Genomic DNA, 13,824 nt, shown 5'->3' with positions numbered 1-13,824 from the left:
CACACACACACTCTTGGTTTCGGAAGGAGCAGACTGCGGACTCTTGGGCTAGCCTGTGCTCTGGCACAGCAGGAGTGGAGCAAAGCTGCAGAGAACAAGTGGCTCCTCTCTAGGGTGCGCTGCTGGCTGTTAGGCTCAGTGGTTGGGGCTTACAAAGGGGGGAAGGAACCAGGACTTCTCCATCCACCTGGAGGAAGGAGCGGCAAGCCCCGCCCCGTCAGGCAGCTTGCACGGGTCTCTGGCATCAGCCCTGCCCCAGGAACCTCAGGACATCAGCAAACAGGAATTTTAACCCAGGGATGCGGCCCATGCTGTCGTCAGAAGTTGAGGTGTTTTCAAGCTTGCGCCCTCCCTTGTACCCGGCGGGTTTGTCTCTGCGGGAGGGCCTGGCCTCCTGCTGAAGTGTCCCTGGGATTCTGGGGACTCTGCGCGGCAGGGGTCTTGATGGTGGAGTTGTTGAGTGTGTGCAGCTCAGGCCCTGGGTGGAAGAGGCAGGTTGTGTCTTCTGCAGGTTCTGGCTGCTTCTTGAACTCGGTCTCTCTCGCAGCTGAGTCTCAGCATGGAGCGCAGCGCTTCGCCCGTCCCTGCTGCCCTGCCGTACTATGTGGCCTTCTCCCAGCTGCTGGGCCTCACCGTGGTGGCGGTGACTGGCGCGTGGCTGGGTCTGTACCGAGGTGGCATTGCCTGGGAAGGCTCCCTGCAGTTTAACGTGCACCCGCTCTGCATGGTCATAGGCATGATCTTCCTGCAAGGAGATGGTGAGTCCCGTGGGGCTGGCTTGCCACAGCCACCCCTCTGTGCCTCAGTTTGAGGCTGTATCTGGGATCCTGTCACCCCAGACATTTCTTCCACTTAGACAACTCGATGATTCGAGACAGGGCAGATGAAGAAGTTAGGTAGCTTCCAGGGAACCTGCGGTTGGAGGGTGATGGCTGCTCGCCAACTGGCTGCTTGGGTTACTGCCTCTGGTGTCAGTAGGTGTCAGCTCAGGCGCCATGGCTGCCTTCTAGAGCAGGGCCAGGCAGGGTTGTGAGCTATTTTCAGGGGCAGCTGGAAGTTGGGAAAAGAAGTAGACATAGGTGCATGTTTGTTGCTGAAGGTGCGCCTGCCTGAGCTGGAGTGCCTGTCGCTGGGGAGAGAGCCAGCAGGTGCTCAGCCTGAGTACAGCCAGCAGGGGCCGGACCTGGGGGTGGCGTTCCTGACAGCCATCTCTCAGCAGCAGGTCCTAGCAGGCATCCGGGGGCGGTGGGATTAGGCAGGATCACATGAAGCCTTGGGAGCTGGGAATCCGGCTGCCAAGTGCAGCCATTACCCATCTAGGAAGCTCCAGGACTGCGCTCTCTGCTACAGGCACAGAGTCTGGCCAGCACCTCAGTCTCACCCCATGTTGAGTCCGGAATCAGTGGTTCATAGGACACCTGGGGAGCATCTCCCAGGCCTAGCAGTTGCTCGGAGCGGGCACTCGGGGCAGAGTCCTGGCTTTGCTGACTCTGATGGTGGCAGGAAGCATGGCAGTGCCTCCTCTCCCGACCCCTGAGTGTGTATGTGGTAGAAGGACTCGGGGAACCTTGACCAAAATGAGGATGGGTGCAAGGTCCCTGTGGAGTCCTGATTTCTCCTCTGGTTTCTGTGATTGGAAGACCTTGACAAGCTCTTAGTACAAACCCGTTGTCCAGCCCAGGCCTACACTCCTAAATGCTTCTCTCACTGCCCACAAGCTCTGCTGGTGTACCGAGTCTTCAGAAAAGAAGCCAAACGCACGACCAAGATCTTGCACGGGTTGCTGCATGTCTTTGCCTTCGTCATCGCCCTGGTGGGTGAGTTCCTGAGCGCAGCCTTTCCTTCTCCACCTGCTGCTTCAGGCCTCAGCAGCAGCTGCTAGACACACGCTGTCCCTGCTCCAAGCCTCTTGGCTTTGCCCTCGCTCTCCCTCTCACAGGCATCCCAGGCGGGGACACTGGGTGCTGGCCGTCATCCGGCTGGACCGAAGCCCAGAAGTTCTGGCTAGCGTTTCCCTGCAGGTCACCCTCCCCTCCCCTCTCCATGTCTAGTCCTGTCCTCATATGGCCCCTGCCTCTGCTGCAGGCTTGGTGGCCGTGTTTGACTACCACAAGAAGAAGGGCTATTCGGACCTGTACAGCTTGCACAGCTGGTTCGGGCTCTTAGTCTTCATCCTTTACTTTGCACAGGTGAGTGCCAACATGGGGCAGGGGAGGCGAAGGGATGGGAAGTGGGGCTCAGGTATGCCTCAGAGGGGCCCATTTCCCAGCATGCATGTCCAGACGAGAGCGAGCAGGTTCATTTAGTTGGATGTTGTTTTCAGAGGCTGAACTGGGTATAAACCTAGGATTCTAGAGGCCGGGGTACCCCAGACTCCTTTGCCCTGCCCACTGTTGAGACACATGGCTCAGCTTTCTGAATCCACGGGGTGATGAGCTGTGTTGGAGGGCCAAGGCCTTAAGACGAAAGGCGTCAGGAATTGGGGACCAGGCCCCTAAGTGTTTCATGCTCCCTCTGCCCTCCTGTAAGTTAGGTCCCTATCAGCTGGTGTCCTCTCTTTCTCGTTAGTGGCTCGTGGGTTTCAGCTTCTTCCTGTTCCCTGGGGCTTCGTTCTCTCTGCGGAGCCGCTACCGCCCTCAACACATTTTCTTCGGTGCCACCATCTTCCTCCTTTCTGTGGGCACAGCCCTCCTGGGCCTGAAGGAGGCGCTGCTGTTTAAACTTGGGTAAGTCCTGGAGAGGCAGGGCCCCGAGGGTCCTCTGCTTCACTGGAAGCTTCTTTCTGAGCTAGCTTTTCTCCCTGGGAGTGGGGAAGGGTGGACACTGGGCAACCTGAGGCATCTTTAAGGCCCGGGACGAGCTTGTCCTAACTGTGACCCTTGGTGCTTTCTCCCTTCACCCTGCAGGGGCAAGTACAGCACGTTTGAACCCGAAGGCGTCCTGGCTAACGTGCTGGGCCTGCTGCTGGCCTGTTTCGGGATGATTGTGCTCTACATCTTGTCCCAAGCTGACTGGAAGCGGCCGTCCCAGGCTGAAGAGCAGGCCCTCTCCATGGACTTCAAGACACTGACAGAGGGAGACAGCCCCAGCCCACAGTGATGGCCTCCCTTGTCCTGGACAGGGGGCTGCATGTGGGTGCTCCTCTCAGTCCTGTGGGTTCCCAGATGCCTTTTTGCTCATCCCTGCGGAGGCTGAGTCTTCAGGTCCAGGAGTAAGGGGCAGTGGTGTTAGTTTACTGGGGTTCCAGGGTTTGGGGTTGTCCTCGGCTTTCCCTTCCTCGCTGCAGCTTTTGATGCATCCTGTGAGCCATGTGTGGGCCCTACCTGTACCCGCTGTTGTCCATTCTCATGCAGAAAGCTTGGTTAGGGGATCCGGGGTCCAGCCTCCGCCTGATCCCTAGAGGAGCTGCACAGCAGCTCCACCCTCCACGCGGCAGATGGCTGGGCTGGGCCTGAGCACTGGCATGGAAAAGCCAAGACTGCTGCTCTGTGGATTCAGCCGGGAGCGGGAAGCACACGTCCTTGGCAGTAGAGCAAGTGATACTATGTGTAAAATATGCTGGTGTTCAGAGTAAGGTTCCCCAGAAGGCTTGAGTCCGGCCCCCAAAGGAGCCCTGCCTGTGGGGCGGCTTGGCCACAGTCTTGGCCCTTTCTCTTCTTTTTTAATCCCTGAGCCTTAAGTAGGCTTCTTGGTAAGGGGACTAGTGTTCAAAAGGCAGGTAAATACCTGCCCTGGTGGAGGAGGGCAGGCTGCTGGTGGTGAGGGACCTCCTGGCTTCCAGCTGCCCTGGCAGAGTCCCCCCCAGCAGGGGCTAAGCTCTTCTTTCTAGTGCAGGCCAGTCCGGGCAGGCTCTGGGGGTGGGAGGCTACACACCTCCTGAGTTTTTGGAAGAGGCTGCTGTTTGTCTTGTTCTCCAGGGGGAAACTGGGGTGCCCTGGCTGGGCCGAAGCAGCCCTGGAGGGTCGCTGTCCTCCCCCACCTGGGTCCGTCGTCACTGGACGGTAGGACTGAGGTGGAAGAGAGGGTTAGATTGGTGTCCCGCAGTGACAGCTTCGATCCCCGCTTTTCTGTCTGTTGTGGTGTTAGCTGAGTCACTGTTTGGCTTGAATCTAGAAAGAATGTGATCCGAGCACTGATCTTGAGCTTCTCTGGCCTGGCGAATGCTCTCTCCTTGTTTTCCCCACTCTCCTGGACTCTGAGGAGCCTCGCGGCTTGTGACCTCCATGGCTAACTTGAGGAAATCAACAGTTCCCAAACCTGACAATTCTTTTAAGTCAACAGGCTGGCTTTCTCCGTCAGATTTCTAATAACTGTGCTGTGGGTTTTGCTTCTGGCGATGTGTCCGTCCCCAGCTGTGGTGTAGCTTTCTCCCCTGATGCTACCTGTCACCCTGGCCTCCTCTCCCATCTCTCCATTTGCAGGGATGATGGGGTTTGCCTTCAGTTTCGATTACGTACGCTGAAAGGATTAAGGATCGTATAAAATCTGTCGTCAGTTGGCATGCTTGTATAGTCAAATGTTTAGATGTGGCAGCCTCTTCCTTAGACAAACTACCGAGGACCATGGTGGGTCTCCTTTGCCAGACTACACAGAGAATTAGAACTTAGGCCTGTAAACTACTCTTTCTGCCAAAGTGTATGAATCATGACTAAGGACCAGAGAAGGCCCCCAGCAGATGTCTGTGGTTTCTTCTGTTTGCCTGTGGCCTGTCTCCTGTGACGTACAGCGTGTTGTCGGTGCAGCAGATAAATCAATAAATGTCTACAGCAGACCACTTGCCTTCTGGTTTCATTTGCCGAGAAAAAAAAGGAGTCAAAGCTTTAAGTTGTCATACACAAAGTTAGTTCTACAAGGATGAGAGGAATTGTCCCCAGGATGGGTACAGCCGATAAGGTGACTGGCAGCTTCTCAGCACAAGACTGACATGTCTCTGTGGTGGTCAGGTTTGGCCCCAGTGGAGGGATCCTTCTTTCTTTCCTCTATCCCTTTCTCCCTCCCTCCCTCCCTTCCTTCCTCGCTCTCCCTCTCCCTCCCTCCCTGTCTTCCTTCCTGTACCTGGATAGCTGGACATGCCTGAGTACAGCGTCTATCTGACTCTTTCAACAGATCTTTCTGATCCTTAAGAGGATCTTTCTCATCCTTAAGAATGAGCTGAGATTTGTGTTAGGTTGATTTATATGACTTAGGCAGGAGCTGTGCTTATGGAAAAGTTGGGTGGGTCTCATTATGCCTGCCTATGCATGGGGAGCCTTGACATTTAAAACAAGGCATGGAAGTACATGCCTGAGATCATAGCACATGGCAGGCAGGCAGGTAAGCAGGCAGGAGGATCTTAGCGGCCAGCTTGGACTACAAGGGAAGATTCTATCATCTATCTTAAAATAACGAGACTGTGGGGGGAGGGTAGAGCATTGGCTTAGCATGGGCAAGGCCCTGGGTTCTGTTCCAGCACCAGAACCACAACAAAAATACCCTCAATGATAGAAACAAAACTGAAAATACCTCAGTGGAGAACTCTTTTTCTTTTTTCCCCCAAGACAGGGTTTCTCTGTGTAGCCCTGGCTGTCCTGGAACTTGCTCTATAGACCAGGCACATGCTGAACTCAAAGATCTGAGTGCCTCTGCCTCCCAAGTGCTGAGATTAAAGGCGTGCAACACTATGCCTGGCCCAGAGCTCACTATTTAAGGGGAGCTTACAGAAAATCCACTCATAAGTAAGTGGTTCCTGAGTATTTGTTCAGCTTTATCCTCTGTTGCTGGTTTCTAGTATGCAGGAGCCAGAATCAAGGTCTTTTCTGTATATCAGTGGTTCTCAATCTTCTTACCTAATGCTGTGACCCTTTAATACAGTTCCGCATATAACCCTCAACCAATTCTTCATAATACTTCATGACAGTAATCTTGGTACTGTTATGAATGGCAAGGTAAATATCTGTGTCTTCTGATGGTGCTGGGTGACCCCTGTGAAAAGGTCATTCAACCCCCAAAGAGGTCATCTCTCCACAGGTTGAGAACCGCTGCTCTAAACCGAGGCTTCCTTGTAAAGGCCTTATTTAAAGTAAGCACAGGGCTTGGCACACCCACAAGTTATCAAAAGCTGGCCGCGTAAGTGGGGAAGGCGGAGGGTCCAGGAGTGCCACGCCCCATCTTACTTTGGGAACCCTGTGTTCTCAGGGTGAGTTTCCAAATGACCCCAGACCCCGCGGCCAAGGCTGCACCCTCACTCTGTCATGTGTGCAGATTTTAAGTTTGATGACAGCAAGAGCTCACTCCGCCTGGCTTTGGCATCCTGAGGTCCCCAAACTAACCCTCTTGAACTTGAGCCAGTGTGTAGCAAGGTCTCCGTTTTGACCCAGTGCCCAGGTTTTTTTTTTTTTTTTTTTTACTGTCCTGCTGCTTGCTTTCTCCTTGATCACCCTTTTGAGAAAAGTTGCAGCAGCACAGATTTCTGAGCTTTGCCTTTGCCTCTGTGACCTCGAGATACTTCAACTCTCGGGATCTGCTCTGGCACATGTATTTTGTAGAAAGCAAGGTTGTGTGTTAGAGACTGTGTAAGACCACAGACTTTTCCCTCCTCCCGGCTTTAAAAATTACTCACTGGAAATCTTTGCCGACTATAACAATGGCCAGGCTAGGAAGAGGCCCATTGGTATAATAGTGGCATGAATGTTCTGGGCCAACCAACTGCTTTCTGACTGGACTCAATGCCTGCCGCATAGACAGTCACGCCTGGTGTGGCTGCTCATTGGCCCTAGACAAGAACAAACTGTTGTATGTTAAATGGAAACAGCATCAAATTGCTTTCTGAGTACTTAGGCAGAGGTCAGCTCTCACCGGAGAATCTTTTTTGCAGCAGATGGCAGTTATATGAAAAATGGTCAAAATGCAGAGAATATTCTCTCCATGTCCCCAAGGCTCAGGGGTCATTAGGAAGTGTGTGTGTGTGTGTGTGTTGCTAAAATGTGTCTTCAGGACATGATAGGGGCTGCAGACCAGCTCACAGCAACTATGACTGTATGCACAAGATCAAACCAGCCAAAAATCCAAGCATGGAGGGTGGGAGGGGCTGATGAGGTCCAACCCCCTGGCCGAGGCACTATTGGCAACTGATGGCTTCTGTGGGAAGGACGATCAGTTTTCTTTGGGAATGTGGCCCTTGCTAGGTTGTCCCTTCTCCAACAAATGGCCTTATGCCCAGCACATACTTACAGACTTATAGCAGTAACTGGACTCAATGGATTAAAAAAAAAAAAATGACGTTTGGAAGGAGATATGGGAGAGGTCTGGAAGTTGAGAGGAACTGGCGGCGGCGGTGGGCACGATCAAAATACACATGTGATGGTATTGTCAGTAAGTAAAAACTGTTCACAAAGAGCCACTCATAGTGAGGCAGTGAGCGCAGCAGATGTCGGCCTGGATTCTCAGCTCACTGTTCTTTCATCCTACTCGGTGGCTTCAGTTAACCGCTGGGTAGGCACTCCTGGTGCAGGCCTGTGAGGGAGCCACACTCCTCCAGAGGGCTGGGGAAGGCGGGAAGAACAAGTTTGGAGGCTGTGGAAGCGCACTCCTACTGCCCCCGCTAGCTAGCCCATGTCTGGTGAAGCAGTCTGTGCCATGTTTCAAGTCGTGTGCTTTTAAAGACTTTTAAGCAAATAAAGGTTCACACAGGGAGGCCTTGCTTCAGAGGAAAGACCAGTGGCGCTGATGTGTGTCAGCTCTGATGGCTGCTGGGTGTCAAGTCCCCAGCTTAGTCTCCGGGCAGAGTCCAGCCCAGATGAGAGAGCAGGCTCTAGGCCCTTTCTTTTGGTCCCTTTACCTGGGCCTTCCAGGGCTGGTTTTATCGTCTTACTCCTGGGAACACAATGACACAGTACATTGGGGGTGTGTGTGTGTGTGTGTGTGTCATGCTTCTGGGCTTGCTTTTTAGCTGTCCTGCTCCACTCCCTCCACTGGACTCTGCCTGACTTTCCCCAGTCCAGTGGAAGAGCGTGGCTCTTTCACAGACCAGCACAGGGCGCACCCGCCTATTTGCTTACCAAAAGCAGCTAGTAAGGGACGAAGTTACAAGGAACTTCTGCGAACCCATGAAGATAATCTGCTGCTCACTGCTTCATTGAGTGGCTTTTTAGCTAGAAAAAAAAATCTTTTAAGGATTACTTTTTTTTCTGAACTCTACCTTGTTCTATTCTTTTGATGCCCCAGGAGTCCTTTAAAAGATGGGGTTTTGTGAACTACTTTCTTCTTTTCCTTTATTTTTTAGTTGTTAACGAAGCAAACGTCTTCAGACCTAGCATGTGGGTCATTCCAGAATCTTCCGTACTCTTTGAAGGTGATTCTGGCATGCAGGCTAGCTGGCTGTGCCTGGCCTGGAGTTCCCTGCTTCTCAGGTTTTAGTTGTTTGAGAAGTGGGTCTAGATGCACAGGAGGACTCTGTTTAGCATAAGCTGGCATCTAGAGACAAGTGCCCCTCCTTGCTTGTCTCTCAAGTAGACAATTCAGTGATGTAGGAAAGACTCCTGGGCTGACCCCACTTAGAGGCACTGCGACAGCTTAAGGGAGCAGTGAGCTTCCTGGTCACAGTGCAGCTTTCAAGCTCTATGTCTAGAACTGGAGACATCCGGGAAGAGTCCTGAAAAAAAAAAATAAAATAAAGTACTGGGAGCTGAGGGCCTCCAGCTTGACTTGACGAGCTAGTCGATGGACCTACAGCACAGGTGCATCCCATCCTTGGACTTAGCATCTCTAAACACAACAGCTGGGCTGGCAAGCTTGGATTTTAGCAAGGTGGTGGTGTTGGGGGGAGCTGCAGCTACCAACATTGAAGCAAGTAAGCAGGTAATAGCATGTGCCTGTGGTCCCAACTATGTGGGATGCCGAGGAAACAGGCTTATTTAAGTCCAGGAGTTCGTGGCCGGCCTCGGAGATCAGTGAGACCATGTTTTAATCAGTCACTCACTCCAAGCAAGCAAAACAAAGCGATGGGAGTACAGTCCTCCTGTGTAGCTGCTACTGAGGAAAAAGGCCCTTTTGACTCCACACGTAGCCAGCCTTCACCGAGGTCCTAGAACTATCGTGGGCCAACAGCTCCCTCAAGTGCTAACAGTGCACTTCACAGGAGAGACACTGACAGTTGGTGAACAGATACAGGAAGGCATGACTCTGAGCCTCTCACAGCAGAGCAAACAAATCATCAGAGTTCTCCCTTGGGTGGCATTATCAGCACTGCCATTTCAGTGAAGGGTGAGCTTGGAAGTCAGTTCCCCGGACACAGCAAGGAAGGAGAAAAGCACCAGACACCAGGTTTCTCCAAGTGTTGACCATTTATAAATAAGTACATTTGCTTTCATACATACAGTTCATTGTACAGATGACGCTCTGTATACATGGGGCAGGGAAATGCATTCATTTGAACTGTTCACGTCTATCTCACACAGCTCACATGTACAGACAATAAAACTGTTCAAGCAAGTACAGTAAAGAGAATGTCTTCCTTATACACGGGGCTGGAGGCCTCCGCTGGGTGTGGGGCATCCCCACTGCACGAGTTCACGACTGTGTGGTGTTCAATATATCAGGATAGAGAACAAACATGCATTGGATAATATACTGTACAGAGAAAGTCCTTTACATCTGAGTTATAGAAAACCTAAAGGAAAACTAAGTGCATTAAAGCTTTTTCCAGCAAGTGTCTTGAAAGGACAGCAAAGAGGAATAATCAAAATCATATTAGTACAAATCACTCTTTAATTGTAGACTGTACATGTCTGTACTAATTAAAACCATCTTGGGTTTGGAGGAGACAGAACAGAGAGACGGATGCTGTGCTAGATGGAAGGGAGGCCATGCCTGAGAATGGCACCTGCCCTGAGCCCCACAAGAAACTGGCCCAACTCAGCAGGAATCAGCCAAATGTAAAAAATAAAAATAAAAATAAACAAACAATAACAAAACCAAAGAAACCAGGACAGTAAGTGTAACTTACAGTATTTCCAAAATAACCTGTGAATGGAGTGGATATCTAGAGCCGACATCTCTAATTTCCCCCCTCCCCCAGTGAATGGGTACACAGTAAGGCAGGTACATTCAAGTACTGAATTCTCCAGAATTAACTCTCTGTCTGGCCCTGGGGATTGAGGGAGTGAGTTGAGTCCTAGCCAGATTTTCTGGTTAGTGATTAGCAAAGGGAGAATCCAGCCACCAAATGCTACAGAAACAAAGCAGCTAGGCCACGTCCTTCCCACGGAGTAGGTCTGTCTGAACCCAGGAGCTGGTGCTGGCTGGTGTCTGCGTGCAGCCAGCTGCAGCCTGACTGGTCAGCTTAATGTAGGGATCACAGTCAGCAGGAAGAGATGAGATGACGGGTGAGAAAACATGAGAGTAACACTTGGTTTTTGGTGTCCAATTATACGTTCATTTGGTGCTGACTTTCAAAGCTCTGAGTGAGGCCGCCACGTGGCCACAAGCATCTCAGGGAGGCTCAGCCGCTGTGAGGCACTGGACACCGCAATGAAGGTCAACAACACTGCAGCCCTTGAGTGGTCTGTGTTACAAAAGTTGATGAAGACCCAGTGAATATTCAAGTAGCTCTGCACAGTGGCTCCACCAGCCCCGTTGTGCTTGTGTCCAGGGCCCTAGCCAGCCACCTTTTCTTGGGAGCAGCCAGAGCTGAGTTCAAGGCATTGCATGGTGAAGGTTTCCATGACGCGTCTTTGTAGGTAGCTCTTACCCCTAAGCCCTTTGTTCATTGTTAGTCATGGTAGATGGTCAGTCTGGAGTTCCCAGAGGAAAAGGAGAAGTCACACCTTTCAACAAGCACGGAGCGGGCAGTGTGGCCCTCGGAGTAAAGGCGGCAGCAGACCGCTTCTTGAGAGCTGGACAGCCAGAGGGCACACAGGCAGGGTGGGCGGGGCTGCTGAGCAAGGGGAGGCTCAGCAGGAGATGGGCACAGAGGCAGCAGAGCCTGCCACCTGGGTAGCCTGTTCCAATGTGTGGCAAAGATTCAGTGAGCAACTGGTTTTGTCCAAGGCATTTCTGCAGTAGAAAAATAACTATCTTTAATCAAACCACCCAACCATGATACTTCTGGATTATAAAAGTTGGAGGCTGAGTGGAACTGAGAGGAAGGGTGCTCAGGGGAGAAAGGCTCCTCTACATACTCTCCACCAGAGAAAGGGAGCTCAATTTAACCTCCCAACCAGGTGGTCTTCAGAGTCTGTCTTGCCATGGCGGCATGGATGCATGAAGACCCCTCCAGGCCTTTATTCCCTTCTTCCTGAACCTTCAGTCTACGGGCCTGACTGTTGTACTGGCAGCAGCTCCACGAAGCCATTCCTTGTAACCAGGTAAGCATGGTGCAGAGCCACAGTGACACCTAGTGGTAGAGTACGGTGAAGCACAAGTGACGTCCACATACCCCACTGCATATGACTAAACTTTAAGGAAAAATACTTATGGATATTAAATTAGATACTGGTTTTAAATTTTTCTATTGGGTATATCTCTGGAATATAAAAATACCAATATTTAGAGGGGGATCATAAACTACTATACAATATAAGGGCTGAGAACGCCTTTCTCTAAGCTGTTCTGTTTACAATAATTTAGGAAAAGTGGTAATCCAGGCTTAACTAAAATCAGCAAACTTGGATATTCGGACAACAACCTGGGATACTGTACACGATTCTAATTAGTGGAATTTCCTGAGCCATCGGGTTTAAGTTAAACACATCTAGAAAGGGGTGCCTGGGAGAGGAACAAGAGGGGTTGTGCTCTATTAACTCGGGACTTTAATAGTGCACGTCTGCGACCTGGACAGACACAACAGCAGATACAAAATGATCTCTATTTTGTCCATGCCAAATTCTCATGTTACACAGGTTTTCCCTTTACTTTGTAAATAAGCATTAATTTTAATTGTTACTTGTGTGCCTTACTGATCCAGTAAATAAATGAACCATGTCTCAGGAGTCCCTAAGAAAATTGCTGGAAAAGCACTTTAAAATCACTGCAAATATTTTCTTGTGTTTAAAAATTCTTAATCTTTGAGGCTTATATACAACAGTTATTTCTTGTGCTATAAATGCTGTGATCCACTGCTTGATTTCTTTCTTTTTTTTTTTTCTTGAAAAACACACTAGAGACAAGAGTGACTCTGCTAATTTCTAATGAAGACATTACTCACACTTAAATATCCAGTATTTTATCAGTTACAAACTCCACCAGTAAAGTGCACCCATTTATAGACATGACGTGATGGAAATCCACTAGTGCAAGAATTTTGGGCAAAGGGACATGTTTTGGTGAGAAACCTACGAGCTGAAGTTTGTCACCTGTCACTACTTAAGGGTGGTGTGAATTGAGTGAGCAGAACTTGCCAGTTTCATTTAAGGATTTTTCTTCCATCCTGAGGCTGGGCATGCTGGGAAGAGAGGGGCACGTTTAGAACACAGTACTAAGATCAACCATGGCAGTGACATAGCAAAGCAGGGCAGTCAGGTTACATCCTGGGAAGACCTTTGTCTCCTGCCTCAAGAGGCTCCTGTTGGTGATTTTTAGTCAAAACTACTTGTGTCCAGTAGTGGTGTGCACTCTCTCGTGATGGCTAGAAAAAACTGTGGTTTGACAATGACATTTCAGGGGGTGGACACACTAACTCTCTGCTTTTCCTGGGAAAATGAGGGTCTTGGGGAAAATCGTCAGCTGAGGTGTATTTTGAGGACTGCGTGGCATTCTAGCACACCTGGGCAGGTAGTGTGGCTTTCCAAACAGGCAGGAGCACTTTTCTAATGGACTGTAGTAGCTCCCCCAGAGGTGGTTCAGATGGAGTATGATGTGGAGACCAACAGAGCCCCATCCTGGCCACACAGGGAGACAACAGGGTGCTGCTCCCAGCTACACAGCTGTAAATTTCCAGATTGGAGAGATGGAGAAACAGACAGAGGATGAACAATAGGGAGAAATCAGTGGTGCCTTAGTCTAGGAGAATGGGGCACTTCTTCCTATCAAAGTGAAAACAGTCCTGCTTACAGAGAGGAGTCCTGATCTGTTTTAGGCTTAGGGACTCTGAGAGGAGAGGGTTCACCTACTGGCAGAATCTAAATCCGCAAAGGTTTCTGATCTCAGCGTCATGCTCTGCATATCTTACAGATCCTGTTGTACAGGATAGAAAACCTGTACTCTAAATAGGTCACAGCTGGACTTTGTTCAAGAAACTCTTTCTGCAGCCCTTTAACTAATGAATAAAATGCTCCCTAAGAGCACGGGGCCAACACCCCAGGTTAGTGTGCTGGGCTAAGTTGCTTGGTTTTAATGCTGACATGCAGCCAGAGACAGGACTGTGCTACAGCTTCGGGCGTTCTTGCTGATTATCTCATAGTTGTATCAGCTTTCCAAAAGTCAGGTTAGCAAACATCCAAAGGCCTAGAAGATGTACAGACACTGACGGAGGAAAAGGCCTGTTAGCAACCTCATGCACCTGGGGCTCAAAGGACTCTGCAACACTTTTGGCTGCTTCTGATTTTCAAAGATTTCTCTGAAACATTCCTAGATAAAGGAGACAATTCCTTTAACAGTGAATGAAGAGACCAGAGGTCTTTAAATTAGTTAACAGCTGGCATGGAATGCAGTGGCCCGGGTAGAAAGCCTGGGATGGGTCTGACAGTACCGAGAGAATCCAAGCAGGTTTTGGAAGAACCTGTTTCTTCACAACACCATCTGAGTTTGAGACAATGAGGATCAGCTGAATGCTGCCTGGCTGCAGGTGGAAATGCAGCTAACAGGGTTATTGCAACAGGCAGACCTTGTAAGTCAGTGTTGTTTCGGGAT

General features: G+C 50.4%; 1 protein-coding gene across 2 annotated transcripts in view; it reads left to right on the top strand.

The window, feature by feature from the left end:
• Positions 1–4,771, top strand: part of LOC129665752 (transmembrane ascorbate-dependent reductase CYB561) — a 10,623-nt gene extending 5,852 nt beyond the window's left edge. For both annotated transcript variants that reach the window (XM_055592584.1, XM_055592585.1), the window contains exons 3-7: positions 548–758; positions 1,719–1,817; positions 2,086–2,189; positions 2,569–2,726; positions 2,907–4,771. In XM_055592584.1, coding sequence (XP_055448559.1) covers positions 560–758; positions 1,719–1,817; positions 2,086–2,189; positions 2,569–2,726; positions 2,907–3,099 — 753 coding nt within the window. In that variant the 5' untranslated portion in view covers positions 548–559 and the 3' untranslated portion in view covers positions 3,100–4,771. The remainder of the gene's footprint in view (positions 1–547; positions 759–1,718; positions 1,818–2,085; positions 2,190–2,568; positions 2,727–2,906) is intronic.
• The last annotated feature ends 9,053 nt before the right edge of the window (positions 4,772–13,824 follow it).

This window comes from Psammomys obesus, unplaced genomic scaffold (assembly GCF_907164565.1).
Source record: "Psammomys obesus unplaced genomic scaffold, mPsaObe1.curated_primary_1811, whole genome shotgun sequence".
Taxonomy (NCBI): Eukaryota; Metazoa; Chordata; class Mammalia; order Rodentia; family Muridae; genus Psammomys; species Psammomys obesus.
Note: the sequence above shows the minus strand (reverse complement) of the source record. Positions and strands in the feature narration are given on the sequence as shown.